The following is a 14,882-nucleotide window of genomic DNA, read 5'->3' on the forward strand; positions in this document are numbered from 1 at the left end:
TAGTTGGAGCAAATTACTGCAGTATTGGTAGAGTGGTGTGAGAGGAGATACAATATGACCTGTTTACTGTTAAGCTAATGATGAACAAGGGAAATAAAACACTTCAAGTGTTAAATAATGATAAATTTACATGAGCAAGTATATATTGTCAGTCATAATCATCTTATATATCTATTTGCATATTGTTGTGTGTTTTTGTGTATAACTAATAACAATTGGTTGAAGAAGCCAGTGAAAGGCGAGTCTTAGTTACTTTTCAATTTGACACGGGGGAATATGACGTGAGGCGACTCAGTGGGCTAAATTGGAGTCATCGGGGTTTCTGAGTCAGAATTGAGAGCAACGTCAGATTACACACAGTGTGTTACCGTATATGGGATTACTGTAATACAAATTGGGTCACAGCTCTGAGACCCAGATATAGTAGAGATGGATGATTTTTGTTTTTTTGGTGGGCAGTGTATGAATTGAAGTGTCTGACCGATTATATTTAATACCCACAGATCTTTATACTTATGAGTTCTTCTTATTATCAAAAAGGTTTTCTCATCAGGATAAAAAAAAAAAGCCCCACTAAATTAAGCTCAGCCAGACTGCACTTTACCATCAGAGGTAAATAACACCAGATCACGTATGTATAAAACTCCCAGACTTTAACTTAATGGTAAAACAATCTGAGTAATAATAGGAGAAAAGAAATCTTGGTATGAAGAAGCTAAAAGTAACTTTGAGTCTTCTGAGCTAAAATAGAGACTACAATCATGCCTACCCAAAATGCCCTTCTTCAAGCATTGAATCAGCCAATGACTGACCTCCAAAGGCGTCACAGGCTAGAGTTCTCCTTCACTGTTCTCATACCTACAAAAAGTAATGCACTTTTTACTTCACGTATAAATCCCATGTATATATATTATTATATATGATGAAGGTTTCTGTTTTTTCACTTGCCATGTAAATGGGTCGCTCCAGTTTAATCTACAAATATAACTGCAATATTTGAGAATCCATCTTTTTAAGAATGCAGTTTAGCCATTATGGCTTTAAGCATTGGTTTTTATAGCAACCTACCCATGTACTAGTACATGGGTAGGTTGCTATTACTACAGTGCCCATGTACTGGTACATGGGTACTGTAGTAAATTTAAGATGGTTTCCTATAGTCACAAACTGTTTGTCTGATGAAGGTCTAGCACCGAAACGTCCCCAACAAATGTATTCTGCAAGAGGAGCCTTTTTCTGTTCGAAGAAACAGTAACTGAAATACTGAATAAATGCAAGAAATGAGTTTATTTGGAGCTCATAGGTAAATATGAAATATTTAGCAGTAAACCCAAACCAAAAAGCATGTTTGTCCAAAAAGCATGCAGAACAAACAGAACAAGTTCTTTCTAACCAACTCAGCTCTTTTTAAAATTTTAACAAAAGATGTATTACTTTATGAGGAAACTGGAAATGATAGCTGGGTTCTGAACCCATGGCTTTTTATTATTAGCCTACATAGTCCACTTTATTTACTCTTGGCCATGTTATTTGAGTTGTTTGTGTCCATAGCATAGACCACTTTCTACTGATAATCTTACAATGTGACGCATCCAAAATGCTTTCAAAAATGTAAATTCACTCACTGTAGGGAGGACTGCATGAGTCAAGTGAGGGATTTAAGACACAGCATGTGTGCAGATTTCTAAACCAATATGCATGTTTTACCAACCTCTCACATGAAATGTAAAAACGTAACAGCAAAACAATATTTATTTTGGAAAAAGATCTTGGTATATATTAAACAGTGCTGGGTTTACGGCAACACACCGAGTGCAGCTCTTTTAAATGTAATATAAGATGTGTACAGGCTATTTATTTATGTGTATATATTTTAGATGTTTAGTATTGTACTGTGGTATATATTTTAATTTTAGATATTGGTATTGGTAGTGCGTTGGCCTAAGTATACAACATGATGAAATCACAGGAGGATTAGTATAAGCCAGATGAGACAAACAGAGACATCAGGATAGAAGAAGCACATCATTGGCTCCTTAGGAAGAGGCCTTCTTCTTCAGCATCCTCCTCCCAGCCTGTCTGGGGACGGGGCCCGGAGCTGGACCAGGGGCCGGGCCAGAGGCTGGGCCAGCGTTGGCGTTGTTGGCGCGCTCGGCCTTGACCTCATCGATGAAGGTTTCTATGGCGGAGAACTTGTCGGTCAGGTCGCCCAGGTGAGCTTTGAGGGCGTTGAACTCCTTGTAGAGATCATCTAAAGCCTCAGACAGCGGCTGGATCCTAGACAGGAACACAGAGGGCGCTTAGTTCATCTGGTTTTGGCATTGCCAGACCTTCTTCCACAGCACTGCGGAGGAGGCTCTGGCTAGTCCACACAACATTCCTGGATAGGAGAAAAACGTGTTCTGCAAAATCGCCTCGGGAAGGAACATGTTCTGGTGGAACATGTGTTCGTTCAAAAGTTGTTTTAGTCTGCAACACAAAACTCAGATTGGACAGATAGTCTAGCTAGCTGTCTGGATTTACCCTGCAGAGATCTGAGGAGCAGTTGACCATAGTCCTCAGAAATCCACACACAAAGAAAGCAGAAGGTAACAAACATCTGGCCGAAAATGAGGGACATCCGGCAGATCTTCCGGCAGCACCGGAGCAATCACCTAAACAATCATCTTTGATGTATAGACTAGGTTTGGTTGTACTTCCTTCTTTCATGACTGTAGTCAAGTTTCATTCTCATCATTCACACAAACCCTTATTATTATTCATTCATTCATTTAGTGGGGGTTCACCAATTCACATTTCCCATTCAAACTTTTCTGAATCTAATTTTTTTTCTAACCACATAAATGTTAAAGTGAAATATTTCAGTGGTATTCAAATATAAATGTTAATGTTGGATATACGTGGAAAAGTACAGTGGCCGACGGGGGCAAACGCCCTGCAGCTTCGGAAAACACACGCAAGTTAAGAAAACAACTTAATTAATTTGACAACACATGCGCAGCATTCAGCAAACGCGCTGCATATACACACAACCAAATACAAAAACACGATGCAAATACACACAACACAACCAAAGACATAAACACGATGCATCCACACATAACACAACCAAATACATAAACGCAATGCAAATACACACAACACAACCAAATACATTAACACGATGCATCCACACATAACACAACCAAATACATAAACACGATGCATATACACACAACACAACCAAATACATAAACACGATGCAACTAAAAAACAAACGAACAACGAAAACAAATGCAAAAAAATTGCATCCTAATTACACAATGGAAGTACTCCAGGCCTCTAGGGGGAGCAGCTGAGTAGAACAGCCGCGGAAAAGAGGCGGGCCAAATGTTAAAATGAATTCTAGCCGTTTTATGTCGCCGCTATCTTTACTTTTGGTCCCGTTTTCAAACAAACCTCTCATCTGCTCAATCTCTCTCTCTCTCTCTCTCTCTCTCTCTCTCTCTCTCTCTTGTTCCGTGGAGTCAAAAATCAGCTGTTCCACTCAGCTGCACCCCCTAGAGGCCTGGAGAACTTCTGTTGTATAATCTGGATGCAGCGTTTTGCAGCGGGGTTATTTATTTTCGTTGTTCATTCGTTTTTTATGTGTTGTGTGTATATGCAGCACGTTTGCTGAATGCTGCACATGTGTTGTCAAATGAATGAAGTTGTTTTCTTAATTTGCTTGTGTTTTGTCTGAGTTTTCTGAATTTTCAGGTTGTTTGCCCCTGTCGGCCACCATAGAAAAGAGACGTTGGGACGAAGAAGACTGAGAAGCTGAGTTTAGTTCAGTAACAAGTGTCACATTTAGAAAGTACACTTCTCCTGTATGTTTTTGAGTGAGCAGAATATTCAACACAAGTAAAAGAGTCTCCACAGGAATTTGGTTTATCCTTCAGGCTGGTTGGGTCCACTCTGTGGCTGACGCCGTCATAGGAAACTGCAGCTGAAACTGCAATTTAAAAGTCAAAATAGAAATGAGCTGTTATTCAGTGTGAAAGAAAACCGGGCTCAAGTTTTCCACAAGGAGGTCTGGTGTTTCCTGCCTCTGGCCACAGTGTAGAGGACCAGACATCATTATGGCCCAGCAGTTACATAAACAGGGAACGTCGCTTTCTTATTTTCTTTTTTTATTTGACCTTCCCATGCAGCTCTCTCGCTTTCATTTGCTCTCATTTCTGTTTTGTCATTTTCTGACTGTACTTCAACGAACTCTGATCTAAAACATTTTAAAATTATAAATCTGTGATGAGATACAATGCTGTAATGGGAAACATCTTCCATCAATTTTTTATTTTCCATTATTTATTGTATTTAGACTGCTTAACTAAGCTGTTGGAGGTTTCTAACAAAAGTCAGATATGATTTTTAATTATACACAGTATTGAAGGCAGAACACAATCAATGAAAAAAATACCTGTCTGGGAACCCTTCAAATCAGTATTAGTACTACTGTTTTGAAAACCCTCATTGGTCAAATCCAAACCTTTTTACAATCTGAAACGCATCTTTTGAACAGCAGAGAATCAGACAACATCCAGGAGCCAATTCTGTGAGCTGCAACATGGCGCCCAGGCAAGGCATTGGGATTGGAGGGATTTTCTTTTTATTCCCAGGCATAAAAAGGAAATCCATCTCCAATCCCATGAAAACTGATAACTGATGATAAGTGCATTTGCTGATGAAGATGGAATATGATTGAAAGCTCCAGAACAGCTACTAAATGGATCTTTCCTGAAATCATACTGTCAACTGCTGTTTTCGGTTCATTCCACCGATATATCAGATGTCCCTGGAGTCACCTTCCACTTTCTTTGTGTTGTAATTTTAAACTCCGGTGGATTCACGAGGACTATGTTAACTGTCTCTCAGATCTCTGCAGGGTAAATCCAGACAGTTAGCTGGACATGGCTGTCCTATCTGAGTTTTCTGTTACACGACTAAAACAACTTTTGAATCTGCAATTGTTCCTCCAAAACAAGCCAGCGTCATTGTGTCTGGGGCTTTTCCCCGCCCAAGACAATTGTGATTGGTTTAAGGAAATGCCAATAAACCAGAGCACATTTTTGTCCCATCCCAGAATGCTGTGTGACCTAGCCAATCTTGCAATGCGGGACTATCCCACTGATAACCTCGTCCTCCTTCTGCCCTCTTTCCATACCTGGCGTAGTCGGGCAGGAGAGACTGGTGGTCATTCTGCAGAAGTCCTTTCATCTGGCTCAGGATGTCGAACCTCCAGTTGTCCAGGATCTGAGTCAGGTTGGCCACGCCACGCATGTTCACCTTCTCAGCTAAGACAACAAACCACAACCACAACACAGATCTGGTGACACAAAGTTAGGCAAAAGAGTTTTTCCAAAAGTCAGAAACCACTGAATTCATGTTTCCTGCTATAAAAAAAAAATGGGGGAGGTGATGGTGCACACATGCCTTTGGTGTGTGATACCCGGGTACGATTCCCACTGTGATACATCAATCAATGTGTCCCTGAGCAGGACACCTAACCCCTAGTAGCTCCAGTGTGCAACCTCTGATATATAACAATTGTAAGTAGCTTTGGATAAAAGCTTCAGCTAAAATGACATTCAATGTAATGTAAAAAGAGTTGAAAGATAAAAGAGTTTCTGTTTCCTGAGTCATTTAAGGAAAACTGATAATGAGAGTAGATTTGGTGAAAAATCCTTTTGGGAATTTCCTTTGCATCGCCCTAAGTCAAATGAGAAAGTTAGTTAGGAGTATCCCTGCTGCCTCCTGTTTATGTCCATTAGGCTAAACAAGGCTGCCTCCTGTTTACAAAAAACTGTTTCTTATGAAATCAAAAAGTGTTGCAGCTAACTTTATAATCAATCCACTCTGGCTCCGACCTGCCTCTAGTCCTCCACAGAGGCGTGGCAGTGGCCAAACCCATGTGCACAGATACAGGAAATGACTCTGACAGAAGAGTCTCAGTCCTAGCCCTTCTCTGGCTGTGGTCTCCACTTTATTATCCTACATCACATCTGTCTGAGGGGATCAATGAAGCTTCAACTCAAGACAAAAAGGCATCTGTCGGTACACCATCCATCCTCCCTGAGCAATCCGTCCTGCGCATGTGCGCAAACGATGTCGCAAAGAAAGTATCCGGCTTTCAAACCACTGTCTCACAGCAAGTATCCAGCTTTTTAAACAATGTCCCAAAGAAACAGCCTGACGGTTTCCCTACACTGTTGGTACCACTCATGCGTCGGAACACTTGACGGCCAAGCATCACAACTGGCTGCTTTTTTTTTGTAGGCTAGACTTTTTTGTAGTTCACAAGTGCTCGACATGTTATCTACATTTTTTTATTTTTTTTTATGAACATATTTAAATTAATACTTGTTGTCACTGGTCCATACCTGCGTAGCCTACACAATCGGTTGGTATGGTCGACAGCGTAAGAGCATTTCAAAACACTGGACAAATGGATGTGGAACTGTGAACTGTGCTGTGTATTGTTTTTGTTGAGGTGGAGAAGGTGAATCAGCATCGGCCTGCTTGCAGGAGGAGAATATTCTGTCTAAAACTTTGCCCGCAACTTGTGGAGGTGTAACATTACCAACACTGAAAAGCATTAATGTAGAAAATAGTTGTTTTCTCTTATTTATCAATCAATTAAAAACTTGTGGAAGTTCACGTTTGTGCTTTGTATTTGTCATAACACTTACCGGTAAGGAGAATAGCATTAATTAATCTTCATTACATTAAGCTCACAGAAGCTAACAGTTTTCATTAGCTTGTAGTTTACTGCATACATGTATTAGCTCATTGTCCAGTAGCTTCTAGCTTTCAAACAAATGCACTGATGTATGATCAGCAACTATAACAAAGTAAATGCTAACATCTAATGAGCTACCATATGCAGTATGACATGCAGTAAACTGCATGTGAGAAAGGTTAAATAGTACTGTAAACGCACAAGCTGCAAGGCTACAACCAACATATGAAAAAGTCATAACAACCCCATTGATAACCACCCACTAACACAGTAAAGGTAGGTATAAGTGTATTAAAACAGTTGTCAGTTAAGACCATGATGAAGTAACTACACCAATACAAAGTTACACAAAGTACCTTCATGTAACAGTATGCTTAAACATACTTATGATACAATTACAATTCTAAAACAGTTTCTATTATGTACACACCGAAAAACTTAATGACACAGAAAAAGCAGTTAATTTAATTCATTTATTTTTTGAATGGCAATCTCTAATGTAACAAATAGTCTATTCAACATCTTATATGGCCTCTGTCTCGCTCCTGGTCTTTTGCCTTCCCTCTCCTCCTCCTCCTCCTCCTCACCTTTCTGGTTTTCCCATCCTCAGTGACCGCCTCCGTCTGTCCTAAGTCCCTGTTAAAAGACAGCAAGAAAAAGATGTTTTCCGTTAAGAATGCTATAACCTAACACTGCAGAGCGTTATACTTTTTACATGGGAATCTATGCTAATACAGTTTAGCTTTCATTTACCATTGCTAGTGAAGTAAACAAGGTGAACTTTTACCTAGCTACAATCCCTAGCTACAACTGATAAACATACCAATTTCTAATCTCTAAAGTGACATTTCTGTTACCGTGAAAGGAAATGATTTGAAATTCTTTAAATGTGAATGCTCTAAACTTAATTCACCATTAACTAGATTTGGCAAAGCATTACAAGCATTATCACTCAGGTGTGATATAGGCATATGTCTTGAGCGATCGTCTTCCCTTTAATTGTCTGGGACTTTGCTGCCTTAGTTGTGGGACAGCGCCGTCTTTGATCCAGAATTGTTGTACAGTTTTCATAAACTTTGGAGGTAAAAAGAGAAAAGAGCAATGTTAGCATCCCTGTTTGTTCCAGTAAAGAGTATGCTGCTACAACACAGCTCACTCACAATTACTTCATTTCAACTCTGACTAAACTTTACTGAACAGCTAATGACAAAGTAGTCATAAATGGAAATGTGCAAAAAGGTGTCTTGTCCCACAAACATTAGCTAGTACTAGTGCTAACGTTAGCAGCATATCGTTAATGCTACTATTATTTCACATACCCAAACTAACTTAACTTACCTCTTAATACGAAATGTCCAGCCATTCGCGTGACCTTTGTTTTAAAGGCAGGATCCACCAGCCCGTCAACCAAATATTGCCCAAGGGCAACATGAAGAACAAACTTCTCAGCCACTTTTTGCGCGCAAACGTGGAACAGATCGTGCATTGTCGTAAATCATCTTGCGCATGCGCAGGACGGATCGTGTACCGATAGCATCTGTCACTTCCCGGTGTAAGTCGAGTGCAGATTTGAGTCGCGCATGCTCAGATTTAAACGTTTTACGACATTACAGTTATACTGAAATTTGTGAAATCCGTAAAATAATAAACTTTTGTCATTGCAAACGGCAATAGAAGATGGGAATCATTTTAAAAATGTTTTAGCTGTCTATGATTGCTAACGTTAGCTCAAAACGCCATTCAAGTGACAGCCTTTGTTGTGTTTGATTGATAGCTTGTAGCTAAGCTAGAAGTAATTAAAAAAACGTTTTAGCTATCCATGCTTGATTGATTGCTAACGTTAGCTCAAAACACCATTCAACTGACAGCCTAACTAACTTGTAGCTAGCGGTGAATGAACTTGGTTAAGTAGGGCCATTTTTACTGTGTTGACATTACAGAAGTCTCTTGTTAGCATCTTGTAGGCTAATATTCGCAAAGTGACGCATGTGTGACTCAAATCTGCACTCGACTCACATCGGGCAGTGACAGCATCCACACTGCAGCCGACAGTATTTCTTTCACCCCTAGCTCTGACATCATCATGATGCGCCCTGAACCTGACCTATGACCTGGGGTAAACAGAGAGTAATCTGGGTGCTCACAGCCATCCCTATAGTTCCACTCGTCAGTGTTGGTGGTTGTCGACGACGACGACGTCCGTCGCCTCTGGGCCAGAACCGTTACCGTGACAACGGACATGATTAGCAGCAGCACGCTCAGTTTGGGGGCCATGACGGACCAGCACCTGGAGGGAAATGAGGGCACACAAAAACACAGATTTATTCCATCCCTGCTTTTGAGTCATATCCTGTTTTTTTTTTATCACATTTTTTATTTTTTATATTCAGAAAACATATAACAATATATATTGTATATAAACAATATAATTTATTAAACCTAATATTCCCTCATCCAGTACAGATGCTTAGTTAGGTCCTTTTGGCACATGTTTTTAGTGCAGGGTAACACCACTGGGTCAGGTTAAGAAAATAATTGTAGTTAGGGTACACTCCTGTCTATCTTTAGCAGTTTAACGACAATTCCGAGCAATAAATTGTTTTTTATTTTTGGAGTTGAACTTTTTTTTTATCACATTACTTTTACTTTACCACATATCTGGAACAACTTAGTCAGGCAGTGTGTATGAGTAGGGTTGCGCATCGTTTGGATGTTAATGATTCTGATTCCAATCCCTTTCAATTTCTTGATTACAATTCTTTGAGGAAGTGGAGTTGAAACGGATCACATGCTTATTTTCACAAATAAGAAGAAGGTTTCATTTTGATTCAGTGGTGGTTCGCAGTTTTACAGGGCTTTTTCCAAATGTAAAATGAAGCCACACTAGAGTGTTGCTTAGTGAGCTCCAAGGCTGCAACACAACAAGCACCTGGCCGCTTTGGAGACCAAAACTTGCGCATGTTAAATGGAGAACGACAAGCGAATTTGAAACCAAATAGTCTGAACAAATCCAATAAAGAAATTATTCTCATGGAATCATAATTTTTGAAACCATTCCAAGTAGGAATCGGTTCTCGATTCCCAATTCTACATATGGGTATACAGTACCGGTCAAAAGTTTGGGGTCACTTACAAATTTCCATACCACTCCATTATAGACAGAACAACAACTGATCTGAGTGGGTGGGCTGATCTTTAATACAATATCTAGATTGCCTTATATCAGTAACCATTCATCCAATGTTTCAAAGGCACATTCTGTTTACTAATCTGATATCATTTTAAAAAACTAACTAGAAAAACTTTGGAGAACCCTTTTGCAATTATGTAAACACACAATGTAATCTGAAAACTGGTTAACAAACAATGCAACTGATCTTAGCTGGTATTCTGTCTATAATGGAGTGCAATGGAAATTTGTAAGTGACCCCAAACTTTTGACCGCTAGTGTATGTTTTAGTTATTTACACTTTACCAACACATACGTGTAATTTGATCATGTATCAAATCTCCTTTTTGGAGGATTCAGTCCTTATGATGTCTCCTCAGTGCAGTCCAATGTCCTCTAAGTTCTGTGTGTCTTTATGCTAGTCTTTTATCTCTGCACAGCCTGAGTCAGCATGCTGCAGGTATTACACTATTCCTCAGCACTGTGTTAAACCTGAGTAAAAAAGGGAAATCTAACTTTTCTGAGGATAAACTTCAAAAGTCTTTGAGGCGTGTTCGAGGGTTAACTTGAAGAAGAAGCCCCGAGGCTAAACTCTCAGCTCCTGCAGTCAGCTCACACTAAAAAGAATGAGTCCAAGCAGCAGTCAGAGAGCTGGAACACAAAACTGAACTGACAGAGAGATGTGGAAAGCTGGGAGGAGAGCTGCAGAGACATGCCAAGTCCAAACTACCTCGGGAACTTCATGTTTAATCCAGTTAAACACACACACACACACACACACACACACACACAGATACATCACTTCAATAATACACAAAGCTCTGGTAGACTATACAACTGGGTTTAAATGAATGTCACATTCAAGCAGAAAACGGATGTTGTCAAGACAGTAAACGATTTCAGATTCCTTTTTTAAAGTACAAAACAGTATTTCTCAGTACTTTAGGCTGAAGAGGGGGTTCTTCTGCAGCATAACATACGTCTCTTCTGTTCATTAGTATGATTAGTTTCAGAGCATTGAGCCTTGTTGTGATTGCACTACTGTCTGTGTGCAACATACTATGCATATTTAATAGTATTAATAATATTAATGTTGATGTTTGTTGTAGTTGTGCGTGGTAGTTTTCTACTGTGGGCATACCTTGTTTTTACTGTAGGAAAACTTTCGTATTGTGAACTGCGTAACTTTTTGATATCAATGTACGTTGAATTACATTCAAGCCATTGCAAAATAAATTGCTAGACAAGCTTATTAAGCTCCACACAGCTCTCTCTGTATTTCTCAATATGGCTATGTTCAGAAGATTGTTGCGTCTGGCTACCTCTTCTGCAGAGTCCATCATGTTTTTTTAATCCTATCTGTATAAGTGTCTCGAGATAATTCTTGTTATGATTTGATACTATAAATAAAATTGAATTGAAATTTAATATACTGGGAAAACCTGTGGTGTCATCGCCTAACTCATCACTTAACCTTCCTGTTGTCCTTGGGTCAAATTTGACCCCTTTAAAAAATGTTTGTATCTGAAATATGGCTTTTATTTTTAACCAAATTACAACAAAAAAAGGGATTGGATTCCATACAACGGTCTTTGCAAATCCAATTAATCACTTTCATTCTTGACTAAACTCATCTGTACATTCCTCTGATCTTAACTATAATTCATTAAGTTTTTTTACCTCAAATATTAGGTACAATTCTATATCAATGAGGGTCACTGACCATGAATTACAAAATGTACTGTAAAACTAGTGGTAGTAAGGTGGTGTTAGTAAAAACTAAAAAAAAGTCTAAAAAGGGAATGAAAAGGTCCAATTTTTGTCCGTTTTTGACTCGGGAGGACAACACAAGGGTTAATGCCGAATTAACCAATTCCCAAAAACGTGTTGTATGAAATCAAACACACATAACCTTCTGTCCTTGCGGGTATGCAGACTCACACATTAACACACACATAAACAACCACAATCAGACTGCCCAAGAATTCCTGTATCTATAGGCACAGCCTTTTTTTCCAAGCAACTAAAATCTCATCAGCTCTAACCGGGCTCAATCTGGCGACCATGAAATAAGTGTGGCCCTGCTGTGAAAGAAGAAGGCAAATGGAAGAATTACAGAATTTATTCAATTTATTCAGTATTTAAACGGCAGGTGCCTTGTTCAAATTCATGTTCAGCAATACAGTCCCAGTCAGCGTTTAGCTCAAGCATGCATTACACGTCTGCAGCACGATTACAGTCATATTTTCTTTCAAAGCAGCAACACTGTTTCAAAGGAAAAGTATTTTTTAAGATTTCATAAGTAATCTTTTACTTTGTTTGTTTTGGATACAATTAAAAAGGAAGCAATTTTGAACAAAAATACATGAAAAATTAAGCTTAAGTTATTGTAATACATTAGAACATCACATCAACACACCCCTCCCTTTTAACAGCTGTCCCCTGCTTTTCTTTATCAACTAAAGCTACAAAAAAAGATTGATCAATATGTTCCATGTGTAAATAAAATCCATTAGTGTGTACCTGTTGTTTCGCAGCTCCTCTACTTCACAGCTTCCCTACAATTCCAACAGAAGGCAGTGTGAGGCACGCAAGAAGTGTAGAAAGAGAGATAGAAAAAGAGAGAGACAACTCACACCCACACTGCACACAAGCATGCATGCACATGCATAAACACAAAAAATATCACACTTTTCCTTTCACACACAGACCCCAACACACACACACACAGACACACACAGACACACACACACACACACTCAGCATCTACCAATGTACTCTTTCCCCGTCATTATGGAGGCCCTGTGGTCACCACAGTGGTTTTGGTTGGTCGGTTTCATCTGTTTTGACTATTGTCTGTGTGTGTGTGTGTGTGTGTGTGTGTGTGTGTGTGTGTGTGTGTGTGTGTGTTTGCATGGGTGTTCTTTTCTGTGACGCGTCAGTCGCTTCCTGGATCCTTTAAAAATGAGCTCATTGTTTTTTTTTACCTGTCTGTCTCTGCTTCTTCACAGAGAAAGAAAGAAAGAAAGAAAGAAAGAAAGAAAGAAAGAAACCCAAAACCATAAGAACTAATACAAAATATATATTCTTATTCTTATTTCTAAATTAATCTTTGGCTGTGTGACAAGCTTCAGACTTCATTTGTAAAACAATGTACTATTACTTTAAGGTGTGCCATGTTTTAATGTATAAATTAATAAATTACATTGGATGCACATGTGTGTAAACCAAGCCAAACGTTAGCGTTATGTGTTTTTTTTTACCCTCACAGGCCCTAGATCCCTATGTATTTTATTTCGAGCTGATCTTACCTCCCTTTCACAAGGCTTTATTTATGTTTTATTTGAATGATAGAAGAGGTTTTTACCAAAAACAATCTCATAAAAAAACTTTCAGGGTGTGAGAAAACTAGGGTGCCAGTACAGTGGAGAAAGCATAATGCAGTGCCATATAGGCTGCCCTTCATGCTAGAAAAAATTTATTCTGGTGCGGCACATGCAGCTCGTGCCCTTTTCGTCTTATGTTTCGCCCCCGGCCCTCAGACAGCCTGGGAACGCCACTGCTGTCTCCTCCTCAAGGAAAGAAAACTATGTCAGAGTCACTGATGTATTTCTTTGTTTCCTACCAGGCTGGTTCCAGAGACATGCAATGAACTAACTGCTATAAACAGCGCACACAATTTTATTTCTTTCCAGCTGTCTTTTATGTTTACAATGATTTTATTTTAGATGGATTTACTTCACAATGCCATTTCTCCAGTGATTTTATTTAATAACGGCAGGTATGGTATTCAGATCCTTTACTTCACTGAAAGTACTAATACCACACAGGGAAAATACTCCAGATAAAAGTCCTACATTCCAAACCTGACTTAAAGTAAAAGCACTGATTGTGCAGTGAAATGTTCCCTGTCAGTGTTTTACTATCACATATGATGATTCTGTATCTGGATTAATATTACTGCTGCATTGATGTGTATGTTACATTTTACTGCTGTAAGATTGTGCTCATTCTAACTCATTTTATACTGTTACGGTAGTTTAAACCACAACAATGAATCCTAGTTTGTAAGATGTTTGTAGCTCACTGTCCTGTGAGAACCACGTATAACCATGTAACAGTCAAGATAATGAATAATGAATTTTTACGTAACCTGATGTATAGATTTATGTGTAGGGTATCTGAGTCAGAAAATGACATAATCGCTGTTTTGGCTAACCCTGTACGTAGTTCTGTCAGATTCTCCTCCAGATTCTCCTCCGCCTTCCACACTGAACAGTGTGGAAGGCTTTATTTATTTTTATTTTTTGTGTTTGTATATGTTCTTATTTTGATATGGATCCCCCTGGGTCTGAAATAAAGGTTTATATAATAAAAATGCTGGAATGGAATTAAACTGACGTGCATAAACTAGAAATCAAGCTGCATTGAACAACACTGTAGGGAAAACATAGTGTTACATAAAGTTGTGGTTAGTTGAATGGTTCTTTTATACACTACCGGTCAAAGGTTTGGGGTAAATTTCCATACCACTCAATTAGAGACAGAATACCAGGTGATCTGAGAGGCTGGCTGATCGTAGATGCAACATTGACTTATTTTGCAACCATTCATACATCCATTCTGCTTACCAATTTGTTATAAATTTAAAAACCTACCTGAGAAAACATTGGAGAACCCTTTTGCAATTATGTAACCACATACTGTAATCTGACAACTGCTGCCCTGGTTAAAAAACAATGCAACTGGTCTTGGCTGGTATTCTGTCTATAGTGGAGTGGATGGGAAATGTATAAGTGACCCCAAACTTTTGACCGTTAGTGAATATCTATGGTTGTTCGTATCTCTCTGTTCAACAGAAACGTAAATAAAGGTTTGGGGGGAATACATTGAAGGTGGGCCAGCGTAACTTTATTCTGCCTTATGATTGGCTCTTATACGCGTCTGTCAAAACGT

At 39.0% G+C, this 14,882-nt stretch overlaps 1 protein-coding gene across 1 annotated transcript; it reads right to left on the minus strand.

Annotated features, from left to right (window-relative positions):
• Nucleotides 1–1,270: 1,270 nt before the first annotated feature.
• si:ch211-76l23.4 lies at nucleotides 1,271–12,652 on the minus strand. Its single transcript, XM_034893506.1, has 4 exons — nucleotides 12,450–12,652; nucleotides 8,902–9,044; nucleotides 5,183–5,312; nucleotides 1,271–2,277 (listed from the first exon to the last, which is right to left on the minus strand). Exons 2-4 carry the CDS (start codon nucleotides 9,029–9,031, stop codon nucleotides 2,037–2,039), a joined length of 501 nt encoding a protein of 166 aa, XP_034749397.1. The 5' UTR covers nucleotides 9,032–9,044; nucleotides 12,450–12,652; the 3' UTR covers nucleotides 1,271–2,036.
• Between the last annotated feature and the right edge of the window lie 2,230 nt (nucleotides 12,653–14,882).

The sequence above is a fragment of the Etheostoma cragini genome, chromosome 15, assembly GCF_013103735.1.
Source record: "Etheostoma cragini isolate CJK2018 chromosome 15, CSU_Ecrag_1.0, whole genome shotgun sequence".
Taxonomy (NCBI): Eukaryota; Metazoa; Chordata; class Actinopteri; order Perciformes; family Percidae; genus Etheostoma; species Etheostoma cragini.

Bases quoted from the DNA above. Each gene is read 5' to 3' on its own strand.
- si:ch211-76l23.4 (XM_034893506.1), bottom strand. From the start codon at position 9,031: ATGGCCCCCAAACTGAGCGTGCTGCTGCTAATCATGTCCGTTGTCACG. The intron at 5,313-8,901 runs GTGAGCACCCAG...TTGTTGTCTTAG, and splicing joins GTGGAACTATAGGGATGGCT to CTGAGAAGGTGAACATGCGT. The intron at 2,278-5,182 runs GTATGGAAAGAG...GTTCCTGTCTAG, and splicing joins CTCCTGCCCGACTACGCCAG to GATCCAGCCGCTGTCTGAGG.